Here is a 26,311-nt window from a genome sequence, read left to right as displayed (position 1 = left end):
CTGGCGAAGCCTCCGTGGTGACGTCACGTACGTCGGCGTGAGCACGTAGTGTGGTCACGTGACCAAACACATGGCGACTATTGTCATTGCGAGGCTAAATGGACTAGTTTATTGAAAAGTGTTTGAAAGTGTGCAACAACAGAATTTAAATGTCAGTATCCGCTGCCAAATGGTAATTAACTACATTGAAAAAAGAAGAGCCGTGTTCTATTACCCCCCAGTTTATCAAAGCAAACAATACTGTGTTTATAAATATGCTCATAAATAACAATAGACGCACGTCGCAGACGAAAAAGTGTTACACATGTATGTTTCATGTTGGTATCGACCTAGTATCAAAGTATCGATACTTTTGACAACCCCATTTTGCAGTTATTATTAGTAGTAGTATAATAAATGCATATCAAATCAACTTTATTTATAAAGCACATTTTGTTTCAGAACTTTTAAAAATCTACACCACCACAAAGTCTCTGAGGCCAGATGAACACTTTTTTAAATGATTTGTTATATTAATTATTAATAATGATTATATTTTAATCATCATAGAAAATATATATTGTTATTTATCTATTGATTTATATATTTTTTAAATGTGCTAAATAAATAGTGTATTGGATTACTAAGAAATTAGACAATTATCATTATACAATAATAATAACAATATTAAATATTTTATCTTATATTTGTAATTGTAATAGTTTTTAAATAATTATCATGTTAATAATAACAATATTATTTATTACTAGAAAGATATATAATATTTATTTATTTGTATGTATTTAAATTTGAGGTGGCGACTTGTCCAGGGTGTACACCGCCTTCCGCCCGAATGCAGCTGAGATAGGCTCCAGCACCCCCGCGACCCCGAACGGGACAGGCGGTAGAAAATAGATGGATGGATGGATGGATGGATGTATTTTAAATTGTGCTATACACATGAAGTGGATTGGATTTTATTAATAATGTAAACAAGTATAATTATACAATAATAATAATAATAATAATAATAATATTTTCTATTTGTAATCTTATTAGTTTTTAATTAATTAGAATATTAACAATAATAATAGTATAATATATATTACAAAAATATATATATGTTATTGTTTTTTTTTTATTTAAGTTGTGCTATATAGATAAAGTGGATTGGATTATTGAGAATGTAAACATGTATCGCAATAACAATTTGAGTAATGATAATAACATTAATAATCATCTTTATCTTATATCTGTAATGTCTATGTACATGAAATAGCAACCTTGGACACACCACGTTACACAAATGGTTCTCAAATCATCTTTTTTTTCCAAGATGGCGCAGCTGTAGTGGCTGCTGGTTGCAGAAGCTCTATGTTCTTGTGTCCTTCTTTGTGTTCCTGATGTTTCCCTTTTTTGCATGTTTTCTTCGCCTTTTAATTTGGGCCCCTTAGGGACTGCACAAAGAGGGGTGCCACTCTTGTGACTTCTGCTTTGCTTTTTGATGCTGATGTTATATGTTTGCACCGCTGGCTTTCTGCCACACTGGAGTCCGCATGGAGAGACCGGAGGAGATGCGGTGGAAGAGACGGGACTACGGAACTAGCGTTGAGCGTTGGGATGGACGATCTTCACGAAGCCCTGGCTGAATGAGCATGTATCGGATACTTTACTCTCCCTGGACGGATTTTCACTTATACGCGCGGACTGGACAATGGCCGGGAGCTAGTGGGCAGCCTCGGACGGGGGTTGGCTCTCTTGCTAGCTTTGTTTGGGTCTGTTCCATGCACAATATGTATTATTTATTGCTCAATATTTGGTTTTTCGTTGTTTTACTTTTGTAGCTGTTTGTAGAAATGACACTGCTTAAGTAGCAGCTGGTTGCATCAGATGTGTGCTCTTTAAAAATTGTATTTTATGTCCTTTGTGTTCTTTAATGTTTCCCTCTTGTTTTCATGTGTTTTTCACCTTATTTTTTGTGGACTTGTCTGCACCGCAACCACAAGTGGGATGAATAAAGTATATCCTATTCTATATAACCAAAATGCAACATGCTAAAATGTTTGCTACTTCTGCTTACTTTAGCATTAAATGCGGCTTGTACTCGCTTGCATGTGTATCTACTTTATATGAGATCATTTTAATCAAATAAATTGCTGGTGTTCCTGTGTACAAACAGAGCCTGCGTACCACAGGTGGTATTTGTAGCGCAGTTTGAGAATCCTTGCATAACAAAAGTGCAAAAGGATGACACTGCAAGTACTTTTGCAGTTCAAAGTCAACACCTGCATGTTAATATTTAGAGAAAAACACATTGACTTCATCCCATCTTTATCAGTGCTATCTATACACACCAAACCTCACAGGACCAAATTAAACTTGACCAAATGAGCGCCTACTCTAGTGGCAACACGCATATTCATTATTATGTGAGCTTGCCCAAGATTAGAAATTATGTCAAATAAAATTTAAAAAAACAGACGTTGATGTAATGCAGGCTGCATGCTGAATATAGCCACCCCCCTTCTCATAGGGATACATCTTTTGTATTATTTTGTGTAGTGCATCAGATACAAGTACCAAATAATGTCCTCACACAGTTATTTCAGCTCTGGATGACATTTGATGATACAATATAACAGAAACAATAGTATGATATAAATACTGCAGAAGAATACGACTGTAAAGAAAACAGCTTTATGTTTATTGAAGAATGATTTGGATGGTTGTCTGTCTATCTGTATTGGCCCTGCGATGAGGTGGGGACTTGTCCAGGGTGTACGCCGCCTTCCGCCCGTGTGCAGCTGAGATAAGCTCCAGCACCCCCCGCGACCCCTTAAGGGACAAGCGGTAGGAAATGGATGGATGGATGGATGGCTACACAACTTGTATTGTAAAACCAAACATAGCCACAAGGAAGCAGTGTCGCACTATTAGATGACGTTTTAAATGTATTTAAACATTTGTTTACTAAATATTTTACACATACAGTCCAGAAATACAAATAAACTCATGTCAAACGTCATGTCAATATTTGCCTGTACTTGTTTGACTGATGCATGTTTTTTTTTAGTAGTTTTATTTTTATATTTTATTATATATATATATATATATATATATATATATATATATATATATATATATATATATATATATATATATATATATATATATATATATATACATATATATATAATAAAATATAATAATAAATAAATAAATAAAAAAAAAAAAAATAAATAAAAATATATATATATATATATAATAAAATATAAAAATAATAAACTACAAAAAAAAAACATGCATCAGTCAAACAAGTACAGGCAAATATTGACATGAATCCACAGACACCTGCACTCCTGAGTGTCCCCAAACACGGTGCAACAATACACAAAAGCAGACGAAATGCTCATCAATTATCTACCTTTCAATTACTTTTCAATCGGGGTTTTATTTGAGATCAGTCTCTTTTACATGTTTTAGGAACCACCCCATACTTCTAGAATCTTCACAGAACAACCGTTCAATGTCAACCTAATTTTCTCCAATTCAAGGAAATACAGAACATCTTTAATCTAGCGGGTGTGACAGGGAGGCGCTGTAGCCTTCCAATTTAGCACAATGAGTCTTCTAGCCCCCGAGGGGCGGTACCTCTGGATTGGCAGACCGGGGTGGTGGTTCCTCTCTTTAAGAAGGGGAACTGGAGGGTGTGTTCTAACTATCATGGGATCACACTCCTCAGCCTTCCCGGTAAGGTCTATTCAGGTGTACTGGAGAGGAGGCTACGCCGGATAGTCGAACCTCGGATTCAGGAGGAACAGTGTGGTTTTCGTCCTGGTCATGGAACTGTGGACCAGCTCTATACTCTCGGCAGGGCCCTTGAGGGTGCATGGGAGTTTGCCCAACCAGTCTACATGTGCTTTGTGGACTTGGAGAAGGCATTCGACAGTGTCCCTCGGGAAGTCCTGTGGGGAGTGCTCAGAGAGTATGGGGTATCGGACTGTCTGATTTTGGCGGTCCGCTCCCTGTATGATCAGTGTCAGAGCTTGGTCCGCATTGCCGGCAGTAAGTCGGACACGTTTCCAGTGAGGGTTGGACTCCGCCAAGGCTGCCCTTTGTCACCGATTCTGTTCATAACTTTTATGGACAGAATTTCTAGGCGCAGTCAAGGCGTTGAGGGGATCCGGTTTGGTGGCTGCAGGATTAGGTCTCTGCTTTTTGCAGATGATGTGGTCCTGATGGCTTCATCTGGCCAGGATCTTCAGCTCTCGCTGGATCGGTTCGCAGCCGAGTGTGAAGCGACTGGGATGAGAATCAGCACCTCCAAGTCCGAGTCCATGGTTCTCGCCCGGAAAAGGGTGGAATGCCATCTTCGGGTTGGGGCGGAGACCCTGCCCCAAGTGGAGGAGTTCAAGTACCTCGGAGTCTTGTTCACGAGTGAGGGAAGAGTGGATCGTGAGATCGACAGGCGGATCGGTGCGGCATCTTCAGTAATGCGGACGCTGTATCGATCCGTTGTGGTGAAGAAGGAGCTGAGCCGGAAGGCAAAGCTCTCAATTTACCGGTCGATCTACGTTCCCATCCTCACCTATGGTCATGAGCTTTGGGTTATGACCGAAAGGACAAGATCACGGGTACAAGCGGCCGAAATGAGTTTCCTCCGCCGGGTGGCAGGGCTCTCTCTTAGAGATAGGGTGAGAAGCTCTGTCATCCGGGGGGAGCTCAAAGTAAAGCCGCTGCTCCTCCACATCGAGAGGAGCCAGATGAGGTGGTTCGGGCATCTGGTCAGGATGCCACCCGATCGCCTCCCTCGGGAGGTGTTTAGGGCACGTCCGACCGGTAGGAGGCCACGGGGAAGACCCAGGACACGTTGGGAAGACTATGTCTCCCGGCTGGCCTGGGAACGCTTCGGGATCCCCGGGAGGGGCTGGACGAAGTGGCTGGGGAGAGGGAAGTCTGGGCTTCCCTGCTTAGGCTGCTGCCCCCGCGACCCGACCTCGGATAAGCGGAAGAAGATGGATGGATGGATGGATGGAGTCTTCTAGCCAACAAAGTACTACATCCTACCAATTTGTTTTTGGATTTGCTAAGAGAAAATGACTGAGGTGCTACCCCAAATAGTCCGCTCAGAGTGGGGGTCAGCAACCCGCGGCTCTCGAGCCGCATGCGGCTCTTTAACACCGCCCTGGTGGCTCCCTGGAGCTTTTTCAAAAATGGAAAAAGATGGGTGGAAAATATATTTGTTGTTTTAATAATGTTTCTGTGGGAGGACAAACATAACACAAATCTTCCTAATTGTTAGAAAGCCTAATAAGTTTGTGTTTATGCTTCACTGATGACAGTATTTGGCCAACGCCGTTTTGTCCTACAAATTTTGGCGGTCCTTGAACTCACCATAGTTGGTTTACATGTACAACTTTCTCTGTGTTTTATGCCACTCCTTCTTTCTCTCATTTTGTCCACCAAACAACTCACAAAGGATGGAAAGAAGGCCCTGAGTTTCTGAAGAAACAGAGGAAGAGTGGCCAGCTGATATCTTGGAGTATGGGATTGCGGCGGAGGACCCTGAGAGGTCAGTTGCCTGGATCCTGAAAATATGGACTCTACTGGAGATGAGTCAAGAAGAAACCATAAGTGATGACAAAATGGATCAGGAAAATATGCGCATTAAAGCTGCACTGAAAACCCCTAACTCAAAGATGGTTATTATTTGTTTATATTTATGGCTCCATTGTTATTTATTTTGAATTGTTCATGGCATCCTGCCCTTCTCAATTGGGGGCCATAGTGTTGGAGCCAATTATCCTTATTTGTTTATATTGTTTTTATTGTATTTTCTCTAATTGATTGCTGGCCTCAGCTCATGTGGAATTTCACTTCCTGTTAAGAACCAGGAAGTGTTGACAGGGAGGGGACTGTTGCTATGGTGCGTGTAGATCATTTGGTAAAATGACTGTTTTGTTGTTGTAATTTTTGAACACACCACCAGGGTGTGCACATCAGGGAATCAGTTATTACCACTCTCTCATGCAGTGCGTATGTAAAATTGCTGTCCTCCTGAAGTCTTTATTAAAGCCAAGTTATTCCTGTAGCTCGGCATGGTTCTTCCTACTGGAAACAACAAACAACAACATGGTGTCAGAGTAGTGGACAAATTTCTCGCCTGTGAGTACTTTTTGTACTAAAATTTGCCGCCGGAGATTTTTTTCCTGCCGTGCGGTGGACACGCCGATCCCTAATGGCGGACGGGTTTCGTCGTCCAGACCCAGTCGTCTTCAACGACAATGTTGTGGAGACCTGGCGCATTTTTGAGCAAGAATATGACATTTTCATTGCTGCTGCTAACTCGGACAAGCCCGCGAAGACCAGTGCATACATCCTATTAAACCTCGCTGGTCCAGAAGTGATCCAGAGAGAGCGCTCGTTTGCGTACGCGCCAGAGGTGCGTGCCGCCGACGCGGGCGGTGCTATTCTCGCTCCTGCAGAGTCGCGGGTAGATCCCGAGTGCCTGAAGAGGAAGTTCAGAGAAATGTGCAATCCGCGAACGAACAAAACATTGGAAAGGCACAAGTTCCATTCGAGAATTCAAAAGCATGGGGAGAGCATGGAATCATTCATCAGTGATTTGAAGATTAAAGCTAAAACATGTCAATTTGGAGATCTAACTGATGAACTCATATGTGACAAAATTGTGTGTGGCATCACAAACGACTCTCTGAGAAAGACATTACTGAGGGACAGTGAATTGACTCTTGCCAAGGCAATCTCAATCTGCCGCATTCCTGAAATGACAGAGGAAAATATCAAAACATTGGCTACACAAGCCCACACAATACAAGCAATTTAAAGGCAAATTCCAGAAAATTGCCCAGACTATCACAAAGTGTAACAATTGTGGAGGGAGTCACACAGCAAACAAGGAAATGTGTACAGCATTTGGACAACAATGTCACAACTGCATGAAACAAAATCACTACAAAAAATGCTGCAAGTCAAAGCCACAGAGCCAGTCCAAGTTTACCACAAACAAGCGCTATGGACAGTCTGTGCATGATGTGACAATAGATCAACACAGCCAAAGTGAAAATGACACATTCTATGTGGATGGCTTGGAAATTGAAAATTGAGTTGACACTGTAAATCCACAACAAAGAGACCAAGATGAAGGATTTGTCACAGTGTACATAAATGACGTGCCAACCGAAATGAAAGTGGATACAGGTGCTAAATGCAATGTAATGTCACTGAAGACTTATAATAGAGTAAACAGCGGCGTGAAACTTGCCAAACAACACAAAAGCACAAATTTGGTTGCTTACAGAGGAGCCAAAATCGAGACACAAGGTGAAGCTACACTGACATGCTTTTTAAAGGCACAGCGCCACTTACTGACATTTTTCATAGTGAATAAAAATGTGACATCACTTTTGGGCTTCCGTGCATGCCTGCGTATGGGGCTAGTCGAGTTGAGTCCCGATGTGCACCATGTCACCACAGAGAACACTGGAGAGTTCAGCGCATGGATCCTCACACAATACCAAGATATTGTCAGTGAAGAGCTCGGAGAACTGCCAGTTGTCTACACAATGACAGTGGACCCCAATGTGCCGCCTGTTGTTAGGCCGGCCCACCGCATCCCCGTAGCGAAGCAAGATTGTGTGAAAGCTAAGGTTGAACGCATGGAACGCATAGGCGTTATTACTTCAGTCACCGAACCAACAGATTGGGTGTCATTCATGGTCGCTGCGCACAAGAAAGGCAAATCAGAAATCAGATTATGCATCAACCCCAAAGATTTAAATGAAGCACTAAAACGGCCCCACCACCCCATGAGAAGTGTGGAGGAGGTAGCAGCACAAATGTCAGGTGCGACAGTGTTTTCGGTGCTAGACGTAAAAAATTCATTCTGGCAGATCCTCCTGGACAAGAAGTCCTCAATGAAGACAACATTCAGTACTCCTTTTGGACGTTACAGATTCCTTTGCATGCCTTTCGGTATTAACTCTGCAAGCGAGATATTCCAGTGCACAATGGATCAAGTCTTTGCTGGATATCCATGCTCAGTCATTGTCGATGACATCATCATCGGAGGCCGTGATGTGGCGGCGCATGACGCCAACCTAAAAAAAGTGCTTGAACGTGTGAAGGAAATAAACCTCAAACTCAACCCGCAGAAATGCAAGTTTCAACTTGACCAAGTATGCTACGTTGGTCATATCTTAACAAGTAAAGTATTGAAAGCTGACCCCTCCAAAACTGCTGCTATCACAGAGATGCCAGTCCCCACAGATGTCACTTCACTTCAACGTTTTCTGGGAATGGTCAACTATCTTGGCAAGTACATTCCAAACCTCAGTGACATCGCAACGCCACTGAGGAAGCTGACTCACAAAGAGACTGCATGGTGCTGGTTCCAGCAACACCAAGATGCTTTCGACCGCCTGAAAGCATGTCTCTCCTTTCCACTAGTATTGGCCTACTACGATGTCAAAGAGCCAGTCACGCTGACCTGTGACGCGTCATGTTTTGGACTAGGAGCTGCTTGCATGCAAAATGGAAGGCCAGTAGCCTTTGCAGAAACAGAAACTCGATACGCTCAAATTGAGAAGGAGCTTCTAGCTGTTGTGTTTGCGTGCACCAAGTTCAGAGAGTATGTGTATGGAAAGCCCACCATAGTAGAAACTGACCACCAACCGTTGATGACTATCTTGAAGAAACCAATTCACAATGCCCCTGCCCGTCTTCAGCGGATGCTGCTACACCCGCAAAGCTATGACATAAGCTTAGTCTACAAAAAAGGAAAGCACATGTACTTAGCTGACACTCTTTCAAGAGTCCCTAATGCAACAGACAGTGAGAGACCATCTGATAGTAGTTCTTTCGACGTCATGTCGGTGAGCTACATTTCTACAGCCCGCCTGGAAGAGCTCAAGAAACACACGGAGGAGGATGAAGTACTGCAGACTCTCAATGCAGTTATCCAGCGTGGATGGCCTGCCAGACAGACTCAGCTGCAGCCTGCCATTGAAGTTTTCTTCCCCTACAGAGACAAACTCACTGTGGAAGATGGAATCGTCATGAAAGGGCAGAAAGCAGTCATTCCCTGGTCACTACAAAAAGAGTACATTAAGATTGTACATAAAGGTCACCCAGGCATCGAAGCGACCAAACGCAGAGCAAGAGGTATCATCTTTTGGCCATCAATGTCACGAGACATCACTGAAGAACTACTTTCTTGCAGTGTGCAACAGCACAAAACCACATCAGCAGAAAGAACCGCTCCATCTCCATCCATTTCCAGACCTTCCGTGGTCCACAGTTGCTACGGACATTTTTGAATGGCATGGACAACACTACCAGGTGCTAGTGGATTCCTATTCTGGATGGTTTGAAATTGACCTTCTACAAAACATCATAGCCATCCATCCATCCATCTTCTTCCGCTTATCCGAGGTCGGGTCGCGGGGGCAGCAGCCTAAGCAGGGAAGCCCAGACTGCCCTCTCCCCAGCCACTTCGTCCAGCTCTTCCGGTGGGACCCCGAGGCGTTCCCAGGCCAGCCGGGAGACAGTCTTCCCAACGTGTCCTGGGTCTTCCCCGCGAGTATATGCCGAGAGTATAGAGCTGGTCCATAGTTCCACGACCAGGACAAAAACCACACTGTTCCTCCTGAATCCGAGGTTCGACTATCCGGCGTAGCCTCCTCTCCAGTACACCTGAATAGACCTTACCGGGAAGGCTGAGGAGTGTGATCCCACGATAGTTAGAACACACCCTCCGGTTCCCCTTCTTAAAGAGAGGAACCACCGCCCAGCAGGGTGAGAAAGGCTATGACTCCAGGACGAACAACAGAAAATGAAAAGCTTAAATAACACAGACATGATTAACAACAGGTGCGTGACTCAAAACAGGTGCGTGACATGACAGGTGAAACTAATGGGTAACTATGGTGACAAGACAAGGGAGTGAAAAGACAGAAACTAAAGAGTCCTATAACTAAACAAAACATGATTACACAGACATGACACTGTCCCTGCCAACATGAGCATTGAAGTCCCCCAGTAGAACGAGGGAATCACCCGGGGGAGCACTCTCAAGTACTCCCTCGAGTGAATCCAAAAAGGGTGGGTACTCTGAGCTGCGGTTTGGCGCGTAAGCGCAAACCACAGTCAGGACCCGTTCCCCCACCCGAAGGCGGAGGGAAGCTACCCTCTCGTCCACCGGGTTGAACTCCAACGTGCAGGCTCTGAGCCGGGGGGCAACAAGAATTGCCACCCCAGCCCATCGCCTCTCAGTGCCGGCAACGCCAGAGTGGAAGAGAGTCCAGCCCCTTTCGAGAGAACTGGTTCCAGAGCCCTTGCTGTGCGTCGAAGTGAGTCCGACTATATCTAGCCGGAACTTCTCGACCTCGACCTCGCGCACTAGCTCAGGCTCCTTCCCCCCCAGCGAGGTGACGTTTCATGTCCCAAGAGCTAGCTTCTGTAGCCGAGGATCGGACCGCCAAGTGCCCTGCCCTCGGCTTCCGCCCAGCTCACATCACACCCGACCTCTATGACCCCTGCTATGGGTGGTGAGCCCATTGGAGGGGGGACCCACGTTGCCTCTTCGGGCTGTGCCCGGCCGGGCCCCATGGGGACAGGCCCGGCCACCAGGCGCTCGCCATTGTGCCCCACCTCCCGGCCTGGCTCCAGAGGGGGGCCCCGGTGACCCGCGTCCGGGCAAGGGAAATCTGAGTTCCTTGTTCGTTTTCTTCATAGCAACAGCTGTAATTTCCAAATTGAAAAGACATTTTTCAGTGCATGGTACACCACACACACTGCTATCTGACAATGCAAGACAGTACAAGTGTGAGCAATTCAGGAAGTTTGCTGAGGAATGGGAGTTGATCCACACCACCAGCAGCCCAGAATTTCCCCAGTCGAATGGACTCGCGGAAAGAGCTGTCAGGAGTGCCAAGCAACTGATGGAGAAATCCTACCAACTGATGTCTTCCTAAACCTCCTTAACCTCAGAAACATTCCCCGAGATGCAGACCTTGGTTCCCCTGCTGAACGGTTAATGTCAAGACAAACGCGTGCAGCTATCCCAGTGTGTACCAGACTACTACAGCCAACAGCAAAAGACTCAAGACAAGTACACGCTTGACTAGTCGACAAGAGAACTACGGTGAAACGTCACTACGACAAGTCAAGTCGCCCACAGAGTCCCTTGTCAGAAGGGCAAGTGATCCGTATGCAGACTCCTGCTGGACATGACCGACTTGGAAAAGTGGAAAAGTCGTGCGAAGAGCCACGTTCCTACATCATCCAATCCGTTGGGAGAAGATACAGGAGGAATCGTCGCCACATCCTCCCAGTTCAAGAACGACCACCAACACCGCTCCAGAATGACGAAGCAGACTCTCAGGATGGTAGACATACCATGGTGGACTTAGTCCCTCCCACACCACTGAGAGAAGAGACAGTGATTAGGCAAACGGAAAGTGCATCACCAATTCGACCCAGATTCACGACGCAGACTGACAAAGCTTACACAACACGTACAGGTCGAGTGTGTAGACCCAATCCAAAGTATGTGCAGTAAGAAAAGAAACATTTACGTGTGATTTATTTTGAGATATAGTATTTTTTCTACTGTGATGTGTTTAGATATTTCATACAGATAGTGAATTGTTTGTACTCACCCTACACAGTTAAGAGATTTAATCTCAGTTACATATAGATATTCTTTTCACTTATCTGCTTTTGTTTTTTTATGAAGGACTCTTAACTAAAAGGGAAGGATGTAGATCATTTGGTAAAATGACTGTTTTGTTGTTGTAATCTTCGAACACACCACCAGGTGTGCACATCAGGGAATCAGTTATTACCACTCTCATGCAGTGCGTATGTAAAATTGCTGTCCTCCTGAAGTCTTTATTAAAGCCAAGTTATTCCTGCAGCGCGGCATGGTTCTTTCTACTGGAAACAACAAACAACAACAGTGCGGTTAGTTACCATGGTCGCCTCCTTAAATTGGGTTCAGGTGTGAGCATGGGCAGGGCGATTGGAGGACAAACAGTTTTCGACCGTGTCGTGTCGTGTCATGTGGTGACAATGCTGTGATAATGTGCCATTCAAGGTTAGAATATTTTGTTATATAACTTACATTTGATTTAATTTAGATAGCTTGGAATAAATGGATTGTCATATCCAAACACATTTCTACAGTACTGGACATTCTATCATTTACACGCGTCAAACTGGTCAACACAGTCGCCCTCGGTATCAGCCCAAAGGCTTTTTATCTTTCGCTCAAGTCAGGAGCCGTTGGGGGAGGTGTGGCTCGGTTGATAGAGCGGCTGTGCTAGCAACTTGAGGGTTCCTGGTTCGATCCCCGCTTCCGAGTCACACAATCTTAAACTAATTACTGTAACTACAACAACACCAAAGATGGCCAGGAGAGGGCAGTGTTTACCAACCGTACGTCACTACTCTTGGTCATGTGACATATTTGTGCAATGATAATTATATAAAAGTAAATATAGAATAAATTAGAGTTGTTCATGGCTTTTACTTTTTTTCCTAGTGTACAATAAAAACAATTCTTAATCTCGTGTTGTTGGAAATTTTAACCGTAGTCAGTTAGTTAGGTATGTTGTATTCTGTACTTCATGTTCAACTGTGTTCAGCATTTAGTTTAAATATCATAACCCTGTTGGTTTTATACATATGAGCATATGGTATAGATAATTAACATTAACCTGCCTAATAGTCATCAGGTGACACATTAAATTACAAGTTTGTAGAATAAAATAAAATAATCCATACCGTTGGACACATTTGGAATATTTTGTAGAATTTCTTATTTGATCAAATTATTCACATTCACTTTTTTTTACGACATTAAATACAAAGTATTTACAAAATTCTTCACTAAATGTAGTAAAATCAATATTTTATTATCATAAATTTACTATTTATAAATTTAAATTAAGTTAAAGTACCAACGATTGTCACACGCAATGTGGTGAAATGATTCTCTGCATTTGACCCATATCACTTGATCACCCCCTGGGAGGTGAGGGGAGCAGTGAGCAGCAGCTGTGGCCATACCCGGGATTCATTTTTGATGATTTAACCCCCAATTCCAACCCTTGATGCTGAGTGTCAAGCAGGGAGGTAATGGGTCCCATTTTTTATAGTCTTTTGTATGACTCAGCCAGGGTTTGAACTCACAACCTACTGATCGCAGGGCGTACACGCTAACCACGAGGCCACTGAGAAAACTATGTGTCTATTGAGTAAAATAAAATAATCCATATTGTTAGACGGATTTGGAATATTTCTAAAATATTTTGTCAAATTCTACAAAATTTAAGTCACATACATATTTTTTATTTCCAACATTAAATCTTAATTTTATATTTTATATTATATTTCACTAAATGTAGTAAAATCAATATTTCATTTTCATTATTGTTTTAATAACAGTAAAATTATTGTTTCATACAATACAATAAAATAATCCATATTGTTGTTTTTTTTATATAATTTCTAATTTTATGGGTTTTTTTTCACTATATGTATAATATTTCGTTTTCATAAAAAACGTTTTAAAAATACATTTAAATCTATAAGCCATTACAATAAACTAAATAATCCATGTAGTTAGACAAATTTGGAAACTATTTAAAATATTGTGTCGAATTTACGATAATGTCATCAAATTAATCGCATTCATATTTCAAATTAGGACAGTGAATCTTAATTCTATGGGCTTTCACAGAATATATATATTTTCTATAAATTCAAAACGATGAGTCAGTAGAATCAAATAATAATATCGCTGGACACACTTGGAATATTTTTTTTAAAATGTTGTAGAATTGTATATCATTTCATCAAATTAATCACATACATATGTTTTAATTACGACAATACATCTTAATTCTATGTTTGTTTAACTAAATGTACCAAAATTAATATTTAATTTTCATTAAAAAAAAACCCCAAAAAACCGTATTTTTTGTAAATTTAAAACTACAAGTCAGTACAATCCATCCATCCATTTTCTACCGCTTATTCCCTTTGGGGTCGCGGGGGGCGCTGGAGCCTATCTCAGCTACAATCGGGCGGAAGGCGGGGTACACCCTGGACAAGTCGCCACCTCATCGCAGGGCCAAGTCAGTACAATAAAATTAAAAATAATCAATATCGCTGGACAAATTTGGAATAAAATATTTTGTAGAATTTTATATCATTTCATCAAATTAATCACATACATATCTTTTATTTACGACAATACACCTTAATTCTATTATTTATTTTCCACAAAATGAAGTAAAACTAATATTTAATTTTTATAAATTGTAGTTATTACAAAAAAATAAACACTCTTTGGACAAATTTGGAATAGTTTTTAAATATATCTTTTTTAAATTGATATAATTTCATAAAATTAATCATAGACATGCCCCAAAAGAGACAAGCGGTAGGAAATGGATGGATGGATGTTTTAATTACAAAATTAAATCCTAATTATATGTTTATTCACTAATTTTAGTAATATTAATATTATTTTTTATATATTAAACTTTTTTTTTTATTAGAACTACGATGTATTAAAACTAAAAAACAATAATAATCCATATCGTTGAATTGTTTTTATATTTTTGAAGACATTTGAGCTAATTTTAGTTCATTTGATCAAATTAGACACAAACATATTCCTATTTATTTGGAAAATTAAACAATAAATGTAGTAAAATAAAAATAAATATATATAGCCCGCGGTGGAAGAGGGGTTAGTGCGTCCGCCTCACAATACGAAGGTCCTGCGCTCGGGTTCTTTCTGTGTGGAGTTTCTATGTTCTCCCCGTGACTGCGTGGGTTCCCTGCGGGTACTCCGGCTTCCTCCCACGTCCAAAAACATGCACTTGGGGATAGGTTGATTGGCAACACTAAAATTGGCCCTCCTGTGTGAATGTGAGTGTGAATGTTCACTGTCTATCTGTGTTGGCCCTGCGATGAGGTGGCGACTTGTCCATGGTGTACCCCGCCTACCGCCTGCATGCAGCGACCCCGAAAAGGATATATACATATAATTTCATAAGTACGTCATTAAACTTGAATTATATCTACTTTTTCTCGCTGAATGTGATTAAGAAATAGGACTTGAGGCTGCTGTATTAAAGGTGTCCACTAGAGGGGAGTGTTTACAAGACAAAAGTCACGACTTCAAGGTTGGACCTTTTATGTTTTATGTTTCTGCTATCTAGTTTTTTCTTAAATATAAACAAACATGTTTTTTTAATCTTACGGTTAAAGAATCTAGTATATAAACAAAACATTTGCACTGGTGTTTGATATTGAATATTTTGATCAGATTCAGACATTACCATAGAACTACCATAAAACAAAACAAAAAATACGTTTAAAAGCCCCCGAGTACGTCCTTAAGATACATTTGGTCTACTACGTAGTGGAGGTTGTGATTGATTGTTGCTGTCTGGAGGAGGATCACACACACCAGCAGCTCCGCCCTCGATTAGTCGTCCTGGCTGAGTCCTGTTGTTGCTACAAGCAGCATCAGCGAATCATCCCGAGGTGCGAAATAGCGGAAAATAAATCCACCTTTTTTTTTTTTTTTTTTAGCTTTGAAGGCGCAAAGGCATCGAATAATTAAATTGTCACCGGTGTCGAGATTGAGGACTACTTTTTTTGTCGGGCGGAGAAGAGCTCTAGCTAGGCTGCCCGCCGTGCTGCTCCGCCACCCGCTCGGAAGTTAGCCCGACCAGCCCGCTTCACTGCCCGGGCAGCAGCGGCCAGGCAGTCCCGCTCACCAACCATGGCGCTGCGGGCTAGAGCCATTTACGACTTCACCTCCGAGAACCCCGGCGAGGTGTCCGTGCGGGAAAACGAGATAGTAAGTTTGTGCAGCGAGAAGGACATCGAGGGCTGGCTGGAGGGGACCAACAGCAACGGCGAGAGGGGACTTATCCCCGCGTCCTACGTGGAGATCTTGCGGAGCGACAACAACAACACTTCTGGCTCCCGCTATGCCAACGTACCGCCTGCGGGCTTGGACGGCTCCGGTCAGACCACGGTGGACAATGTCCCGGACGCTATCAAGGCGCCTCCACAGACCTACCAGCAGACCAGCGACGACGACTGGGACGACGACTGGGACGACAGTTCAACTGTGGCGGACGAGCCGGGAACTGTGGGCAGCAGGTACAGTTCTAAGGGTGATAATGGACTCTGACTTGGACTTTTTTTTAGGTTGTTATGTCCTGTCAAGCTTCTCGGGCAAATCATACAGTTGATGTAGATGCCCATATCGGCTGTACAAACTTACTTTACAAAAGAGAAGTGTGGTATACTTCTCTTGTTGCCTTATTCGTATTAAGTTAAAGTTAAAGTACCACTGATAGTAACACACACATTAGGTGTGGTGAAATTACTCTCTGCATTTGACCCATCCCCTTGTTCCACCCCCTGGGAGGTGAGGGGAGCAGTGAGCAGCAGCGTTGGCCGCGCTCGGGAATCATTTTTGGTGATTTAACACCCCAATTTCAACCCTCGATGCTGAGTGCCAAGCAGGGAGGTAATGGGTCCCATTTTTATAGTCTTTGGTATGACTCGGCCGGGGTTTGAACTCACGACCTACCGATCTCAGGGCAGACACTTTAACCCTTTTATTAAATGGATTTATATTATTATTTAGTGCAGCCGGGCCGGAGCAGGAAAGGATAGAAAGAGAAAAAAAGGAAGACAGAGGGGGAAATTGTGGGGACAAGAGGTGGATAAGACAGAGAGACAACAACAACAACAGCAAACACAAAAATAATAACAACAACAACAACAACAATGATAAACATTCTGAATTTATTTTATCCATCCATTAATTTTCTAGATAATCTTACTCATCTCACCATACGAAGTTAAAGTTAAAGTAGCACTAGGTGTGGTGAAATTTGTCCTCTGCATTTGACCCATCCCCTTGTTCACCTCCTGGGAGGTGAGGGGATCAGTGAGCAACAGCGGTGGCCGCGCCCGGGAATCATTTTTGGTGATTTAACCTCCAATTCCAACCCTTGATGCTGAGTGCCAAGCAGGGAGGCTAAATATAACTTACTTCACTAATTATTATTTATTTATTTATTTATTGTTATTGGTATTACTTATGGAGTATATTGTGAGTAAATTGAGAACAGGAAGTGAAAAAAAGTTTTAGCAACTGCTATGTAAAGGAAAAGGGGTAGGATTAAATAAGCTCTGCTTCTTCCTACTCCTTTTCAAACATGTTGAATAGAGAAACTGGAAATTGTGATGTATCATGTTATATGCATGCATGTTCGAAATAAACTCAAACTCAAACAAATGAACAACATCAGCAAATATGATATGTAGAAATATGATAGTAAAAGTGATAGCAAAGAAGCAGTTAGTGAAATAAATAATAATACATAAATGACAATTAATATTATTACACTACAAATGGAGCAATACAAATACCAATAGAAAAGCACTATTGATAATGAATATTAACAATAATGACCTTATCAACAATATTGTTGTTCAAATGCAACAATACATATATGTTATGATAGCTTGAAATACAAAAGAAAGCAGATAAATGGAGGGAAAGAAAGAGAAGCCAACTATATTAACCTTGTAGATTGTTATAGTAACGAGAGGTTAAGTTTTGTCAGTGTGCCATGTGTTACCCAGTGTCCCCGAGGGCAACAACGTTAATAGATGTTTGATGAAACGTGATTATATGCATGTGTGTATGTTTGTATATGTACAGTATGTACATAGGACTTGGACTTTTAACAGCCACATCAAGTCAATTATATCAGCAGATTTTTGCGCCTGAAATAATTATTGCCAAAATCAAGTGAAAATGGAAAGAATACATTTATTTCCAGGCGTTTATAAAATATCATAAGTTTTACGCCTGTGATCTACTCTCTTTGATTTTATTTTGAATGATGATTATTTTTGCCTTCTTGTCATTTCCTCTGTGTACGAACTGTCCTGCCTCGCCTCGCCAGGTACTATGGAGAAAACGGGCCGACCACTTACAGAGTGTCCACCGTCTGCATGTCGAGAGGACAGCACCCCAAGAGCTCGGCGACGGTCAGCAGGAACTTGAACCGCTTCTCCACGTTCGTCAAGTCCGGCGGAGAGGCCTTCGTGCTGGGTGAGGCGGCGGGTTTCGTCAAAGACGGGGACAAGATCTGCGTGGTGATGGGACAGTACGGCCCGGAGTGGCAGGAGAACCCGTACCCGTTTTCCTGCGCAATAGACGACCCCACCAAGCAGACCAAGTTCAAAGGCATGAAGAGCTACATGTCCTACAAGCTGACGCCCACGCACACCCAGGACCAGGTGCATCGGCGCTACAAGCACTTCGACTGGCTCTACGCCCGCCTGGTGGAGAAGTTCCCCGTCATCTCGGTGCCTCACATCCCGGAGAAGCAGGCCACGGGCCGCTTTGAGGAGGACTTTATCTCCAAGAGGAGAAAGGGTCTCATCTGGTGGATGAACCACATGACCAGCCACCCCGTCCTGGCCCGCTGTGACGTCTTCCAGCACTTCCTCACTTGCAGCAGCACGGACGAGAAGGCCTGGAAGCTGGGCAAGAGGAAGGCCGAGAAGGACGAGATGGTGGGTGCCAACTTCTTCCTCACCATCAGCACGCCGCCCGCGCCTCTCGACTTCCAGGAGGTGGAGAGCAAGATCGACGGCTTCAAGGCCTTCACCAAGAAGATGGACGACAGCGCCCTGCAGCTTAACGCCACCGCCGCAGAGTTCGCCCGCAAGCAGATGAGCGGCTTCAGGAAAGAGTACCAGAAGATGGGCGTGTCCTTCAAGGTGCTGAGTCAGGCCTTTGAGATGGACCAGCAGGTCTACTCTGCTGGACTCAACCAAGCTATTTTCTTCACCGGGGACACCTACGAGTCCATCGGGGACTTCTTTGCAGAGCAGCCCAGCAGGGATCTGGACCCCATTGTGGATTTGGTGACGCTTTATCAGGGACACCTGGCCAACTACCCAGACATCATCCACGTACAGAAAGGTAGCACACACACACACACACACAAACACACACCCGCACACACACACAAACACACACACTCTTTATCAGTGACACCTGGCCAACTACCTAGTGATGGGATCGGCAGTTCTTTTGACTGTACTGAATCACTAGAATCAGTTCCTTAAATTGAGTCGTTCAAAAAATTTGTTCACTGAATCACCCCCCCCCCCCCCCCCCCCAAAAAAGGAGGGGGGGGCGTGCGTAGTACATTACTGTGCAGACATTCGCGGGAGAAGCAGCAAATAGGGTGAACGCGAGTCCCTACACAGCTCTGTGCATGCAGTACACCAGGCAGTGAGTGACTGACACAGCGCCACAGTCAGCACAGTTCAGTACGTGAACCTGAATCACTTCTGCAGCAGCAGTTCTGTGTGCAGGTCGGCGAATCATGAGTCAGTCAGTAACAGCTTCCCCAGCGGCAGATCGCGGTGTGTGTCAGTTCACGAACGACACAAGCCCTCAGCACCCAATGAACGACGCGCACAGTGACTGAACGAGAGCCTCAATGTGACGTCCTCCTCCGCGACACAGTCAGTTCTCTGTGTCAGTAGGTTCGCGAGTCCTGATTCTGAATGAGTGACTGAGTGCAGCGCGAACCTGAATCACGTCCTCAGCGACAACCAGTCAGTTCTTGTAGGTTCATGATGCGAACCTGAATCACTCAGCTACAGTTCTGTGGGCCAGAGGGCGACAGACGTGAATCGCTCTCTGCCCTGACAGACTCCCCTTGACGTTCGCAAACAGACATTGCAGCTGTAGTAGAGATTCTGTTACTTTTAAAAACACTGTGTGTGCGTTTCCGGCCTGTCCAATAAACAAAATGTGACTAAATGTCTTGGTTGTTAAATATGTTTTATTGCACTGAAATGAAAATAAGAAATAAATAAAAGTGGTAAATAAAAAAAAAATAGTAATAGCCTACTAAAATGCTTGCAATCAACACTTAAATAAATAGGCCTCGTTTGTTTAGTGCAAAAACAAATATTAAATTAAGAAACCCTCAACAAATGCCAACATAAAAACTAAATGTTCTGTAGCAAAGAAAATGTAAACTTAAATATGCAAACAAAAAGAAAATAAATACCTTCAAAATAAAACAAATACATTAAGAGCCAGAAATGCCAACATAAAAACTAAATGTTCTGTAGCCTGTTTAAAAATATAACAAAGAAAATATCAACTTAAATGTGCAAACAAAAAGAAAATAAATAGGCTACCTTAAATAAAACAAAACAAATATTAAACCAAGTGCCAGAAATGCCAACATTAAAACTAAAATTTCTGTAGCTTACAATTAAAAATATAAAAATGGAAATATCAACTTAAATATGCAATAAAAAAGAAAATAAATAGCTTAAATAATATAAAAATCAAGAAACTAAACACACACACACACACACACACACACACACACACACACACACACACACACACACACACACACACACACACACACACACACACACACACACACACACACACACCAAAAGTGTCAAACAAAGGAAAGATTGTTCTTGCACATTATGTTCTCTTTCAAGGTATTTTCGTCCAAAGATCTTGCCCCTACTCCAGATTTGCATTTAAAAATACAAGCTGGCTGACTTTGGATGAGCTGAGCCGATTATTTTTGTTACAATAACTGTGTAAATAATAGCCTATGTATGTGTACATACATTAGTTATTATTTTTATTTTAAATCTTCTCAAAACAGCCTGTCCTACACTTTACCGCCCGCCACTCCCCCTCGCGTCGCTGCTGCTCAGCCTTGCCCTGCCTGCACTGAGTTTCTTTCTGTCTCCTCTACTCTCATAACTTTATGTGTTGAGATAATAGGGACGGGGCGCGTGTGTGTGTTTGTTTTCATGTGGCTTGAGTCAACATTAGCCGCTAGCTTGGAGAATGAATGGAGAACGGATGCCAATGGCATGAAACATATCCCTGTGACGGGAGGAGAATCACTCGCGGCATTGGGGCAAGCAGAGCAGAGAGCTAGAGCGTTGTCGTTCACTGAGTGATTCATGTCGTTAATCCGCGGTGAACGAATCGTTTGCTCAGTCCCTCCCCCCGCCCCCATGTTGAGTAGCTGGCTGCATCGTTAGCCGACGTCAAGGGTTCACTGAGTCACAGAATGCGCCAGTTCCACTCATACCGGCATGGTCGCGGCGGAGCTCAACTGAACTGAGAAAGGAACGAATCAGTTCATGAAGTGATTCGGTTCAGTACGTTCACTCAAAAGATTTGTTCGTTCGAACGAATCGTTCGCGAACGACACAACATTACAACTAATGAACGGGGCGCCTACAATAAGGTAGCGCAGACACACGCACGCACGTATGCGCACACACAAACACACACACTCTTTATCAGTGACACCTGGCCAACTACCCAGCCATCATCCACGTACAATAAGGTAGCGCAGACGCACACACACACACACACACACACACACACACACACACACACACACACACACACACACACACACACACACACACACACACCGTCAACTAGTGTGCTAAACACTAGCTGACAACTAATGCGCTAATCACTAGCTGGCAACTGGCATTCTCATCACTAGCTGATTAGCTGACAACTAGCGTGGTATTTGCTTGCTGGAAACTAGCGCGCTAGTGTCTGCTAAACACTACCTGACAACTAATGCGCTAGTCATTAGCCGGCAACTGCCGTGTTAATCATTAGCTGACAACTTGCGCGCTAATTGTTTGCTGGCAACTAGTGTGCTAAACACTAGCAGACAACTAACACGCTAACCACTAGCTTTTAACTAGTCTGCTAAACACTAGCTGAAAACTAACGCACTAATCACCAGTGGTCAACTTGCGCGTCAATGCCTAGCTGACAACTAAAGTGTTAATCATTAGCTGGCAACTAGTGTGGTAAACTAGCTGACAACCAACGCGCTAATCACCTAGCTTGCAGCAAAAGTGGTATTAGCTAACTGACAACAAGTGCGCTAAGCGCTAGCTGGCAACTGCATTGTCATTCGCTAACTGGCAAGTAAAGTTAAAGGTTAAGTCCCAATGATAGTCACACACACACTAGGTGTGGTGAAATTATCCTCTGCATTTGACCCATCCCCTTGTTCACCCCATGGGAGGTGAGGGGAGCAGTGAGCAGCACCGGTGGCCGTAGAGTTATTCGTAACCTGGCAAATAGAGCGCTAATAACTAGCTGACAAGTTGCAGGCTGATCGCTAGCTGGCAACTCGAGCGTTAATCTTTAGATGGCAACTAGCAGGCTGATCACTAGCTGGCAAATAGCGTGCTGATTGCTAGCTGGCCACTAGAGCTCTAATCACTAGCTATCATCAATGCCAACATGGGGGTGGGGTGTTTTTTTATTTGTATTTATTTATTTATTTATTTTTGTCATAAAAAAATACAATCATGTGTGCTTACAGACTGTATCCCTGCAGACTGTAATGATCTATATTGATATATAATGTAGGAACCACAAATATTAATAACAGAAAGAAACAACCCTTTTGTGCGAATGTGTGTGAATGAGTGAATGGGGGAGGGAGGTTTTTTGGGTTGGTGCACTAATTGTAAGTGTATCTTGTGTTTTTTATGTTGATTTAATAATTTTAAAAAAAATTAAAAAATAATTGTGCGGCCCGGTACCAATCGATCCACGGACTGTTACCGGGCTGCGGCCCGGTGGTTGGGGACCACTGCTCTAAAGGGTGAGCACGACTAAGGTGGTGTGATATTACCGGTCTTGGTGGGGATGGGCGCCTTGCATCATTTACAGACCACATTGCTTTGACTACGTTCTGTTTGAAAAAATCCAAAAAACTGCCATAGTGTCGAGGTGTTTTTTCCTGTTTTATCCACAATTTCTTCATTTATACTTTCTTTTCTCACTCCATGCAAAGATCAACCACCAGACAACAAGATGGCGCAACCAAACGTGATAGTTGATACTGTTACCTGATTGGCTGTTAGCGTGTCACTCCCACTGGTCAGTGATCACTTCCTTTGTTACCAGAGAGCGAGTTTCTTTGTTCATGCAACAAACCTTGCTTCACAACTTCCGCTTTCTTCTGACGAAGACGAAAAAAGAAATATTGAACCTTTTATCGAACGCATTTTGTATTGATATGGATTACGTGTCTATGCCGATATATATTGATATTGTTTTATCCCGCAGCCCTGTTCAGAATAAATAAGAAGCGTGATTCCGATGTAAACCATTTTTTTCCCAGCAACTTTAGAGTCCAGGGTATTTGTGTGTACTTGTTGTGTGTTTAGTACTGTTTACAAGGATACATACCTATAGAAACAAGTTTTCTTTTCCTCCGTACAACCTCAGGAGAGTGACTACAGTAGGGATGGAAGAGTTTATGGAAAACAATCGGATCTGTTCGTTTGACTTGAAACGGTTTGTCACTTTTGTATCATGTTTTTACTTTTTTCTTTGTGTTAGTTACTACTAGAGGTGGGAATCTTTGGCCACCTCACCATTCGATTATGATTACCATTCAGGAGCTATGATTCGATTATTGATTCATCTTTAATTGATGCATACTGATGCAGATTTCACTACATACGCCTTTATAACTTGCAACTTTAAAAACAGTGCATTTGTAATAAGAAACAGTTACATTAATTCCGATCACATTTATTAAATGAATGAAAATGTGTACAAAACTGGAAAATAAATGCCCTAATATTAAGGAGCTGGTTGTATCTCTCGGTGCGGTGGCTTGCTGCAGTCAGACACATTTTAGAACTGTCTGAATTACTTTATTTACAATAAATAAATCAATTATCGATTATTGACGTTTACTAATCAATTCTATAATCGTCCATGTCCGAATTGCGATGTATCTAAAAATGGATTATTTCCCCCAACTCTAGTTACTCCTCAGTTTGGTGCTTTCTTCACAGAATTAGCCCACAAAACCAAGAATCTACTATTAAAGGTGCCATATGTAATAATGTGGCCAGAAATGGTACTGCAATCACGGTCAAAATTATGACGTTCCCCTCCTTCTCTCCTTGACTGAGGTTGCCAGAATCCAGCTGGATGGACTGGGCTACTCCAAGGAATTTTAAACTTCCACTGCCTCTTACTAGGGGTTGAGGTGATGGGAGCACAATAGCTGAATAGACAAGCGTTTTGTCAATACCAAATCTCTAACCAACACATTTTACACAGCAATTAGGCTATTTTCAGGAAGAAGTATGTCATGCCTGCGTACAATATCACAACAAATGGCAATTATATGCATTATACACATCGACATACAGGCTAACGGGCATATATTTGCCCCGTTAGCCTGTATGTCGAATGTGTCATTGACCGGGCTAGCATGCTAAGGAGCTAAGCACCATCACACTAAGCATTGGTTGCACGAACATACTAGCTTTGTTAGACAAGATCATAGACTGTATTGGACAATATAGTTTTCATGCCAAATGCCAAATGTCCATTTCCATTCATTACAAGTAATAAGAAAACGTAAATGCCTCACTTACCTATCTCGGAGGAAATTAGCAAGTTTGGCGTCAGATGAAAAAAATCTTCTCCGCCTTCAATTGTCTCTTTCAAAGGCATCCCCGATACAAATCCTGGTTTTGTTCCTGGCTTTGTCATGAATAAGTTGAGAATGGTAACAAGGCCATTTATTTACTAAGGTCTGACATGTTTAGTAACTTTACCAGTGGCAGTAGCTAGATGAAGATGGCGGTGAGTAACTGGCAACCTGGATGTGACACACTCACAGACTTTCTAATTGGTCAAATGGTGGAGGGCGGGACATCGAAATGAAAACAATAACAAGATTTCGGGGCTGTAAATCTAATTTTGAAATGAGCATATCCCGGCTGAACTACTGTTATCAGTTATAGAGGTATTGGAAAAGAACATTGATGCCTTTTGACATATCAAGGCCATTTAATGATGACTTGACATGAAATTATTACATATGGCTCCTTTAAACGTGGAAAGTCTGAAAAATGAATGTAACGTGAGTGAAATGCTGCATCAATGTTTGTCTTGGGAAATTGTGTTTATACGCTTTTTACTCACTTCTATTTTAAATGGACACAAGATTATTTTTTGTAATCGCTAATCTATCTATTGCCCTGTGATGAGGTGAGATAGCTGAGATAGGCTCCAGCGACCCCCCGCGACCCCAAAAGGGACAAGCGGTAGAAAATAGATGGATGGATACTCTATCGATTAATTTGTCCGATTAATCGAGTAATACTTTATAGCTTCAATGTGTATTTTAGGGAAAATAGGATTTGTCTGCTTACCATAAGCTTCATTCTTTTATTTGAATCACATCATCCATCCATCCATCCATCCATCCATCCATTTTCTACCGCTTGTCCCTTGTGGGGTCGCGGGGGGTACTGGAGCCTATCTCAACTGCATTCGGGCGGAAGACGGGGTACACCCTGGACAAGTCGCCACCTCATCGCAGGGCCAACACAGATAGACAGACAACATTCACACACTAGGGCCAATTTAGTGTTGCCAATCAACCTATCCCCAGGTGCATGTCTTTGGAGGTGGGAGGAAGCCGGAGTACCCGGAGGGAACCCACACAGTCACAGGGAGAACATGAAAATTCCACACAGAAAGATCCCGAGCCCCGGATTGAACTCAGGACTACTCAGGACCTTCGTATTGTGAGGCACATGCACCAACCCCGCCCTGAATCACATCATCAACATTGGAATTGTACTTTTAACACGTCTACATTAATGAATAATATTGACTGAAAACAGCACACAGATCACAGCACCCACACGCCACCACTCTCATGAACACTTTATTGCATGGGCCGTGTGGAAACTTTGTACGCACATGTAAGTTCCAGGCACTCCATGCAGGCCAGATTTGATGTTTTGTATTAGTTACACTTATACTATTAATCAAATCAACAGAATATACATTAAATGTGTTTTCTAATCAAATTAAATGATTAATTGTTGCAGACCTAGCCGAATTTAAGAGCTGATAACTAAATTAGGACCACATGATATGTGTACGCTTCATAACCGATTAGTCGACTAATCGTTAGGACAGTCGATGACTATTTAAAATAGTTGCAGGCTTGCAGCCCAAGTTCGTGACATTTAGCTACAGTAGCTTATACAAATAATATTTAACAATATGTACAACACTATGTTGTACTGAGCAGTCCCACCATTTCCAATATTACAATAGGTTCTATTTCTCTGGTTATTTAAACGGATGTAATGATAC

The 26,311-nt window shown here is 42.6% G+C and overlaps 1 protein-coding gene across 1 annotated transcript in view; it reads left to right on the top strand.

Annotated features, from left to right (window-relative positions):
* The first annotated feature begins 15,493 nt into the window (after positions 1-15,493).
* snx18a (sorting nexin 18a) overlaps positions 15,494-26,311 on the top strand; it is a 52,840-nt gene continuing 42,022 nt past the window's right edge. The window contains exons 1-2 of the mRNA XM_061986567.1: positions 15,494-16,191; positions 18,018-19,045. Coding sequence (XP_061842551.1) covers positions 15,806-16,191; positions 18,018-19,045 — 1,414 coding nt within the window. The 5' untranslated portion in view covers positions 15,494-15,805. The remainder of the gene's footprint in view (positions 16,192-18,017; positions 19,046-26,311) is intronic.

The sequence above is a fragment of the Nerophis lumbriciformis genome, linkage group LG12, assembly GCF_033978685.3.
Source record: "Nerophis lumbriciformis linkage group LG12, RoL_Nlum_v2.1, whole genome shotgun sequence".
NCBI lineage: Eukaryota > Metazoa > Chordata > Actinopteri > Syngnathiformes > Syngnathidae > Nerophis > Nerophis lumbriciformis.
The sequence above is the reverse complement of the archived record's forward strand: the minus strand, read 5'-3'. Positions and strand labels throughout refer to the sequence as shown.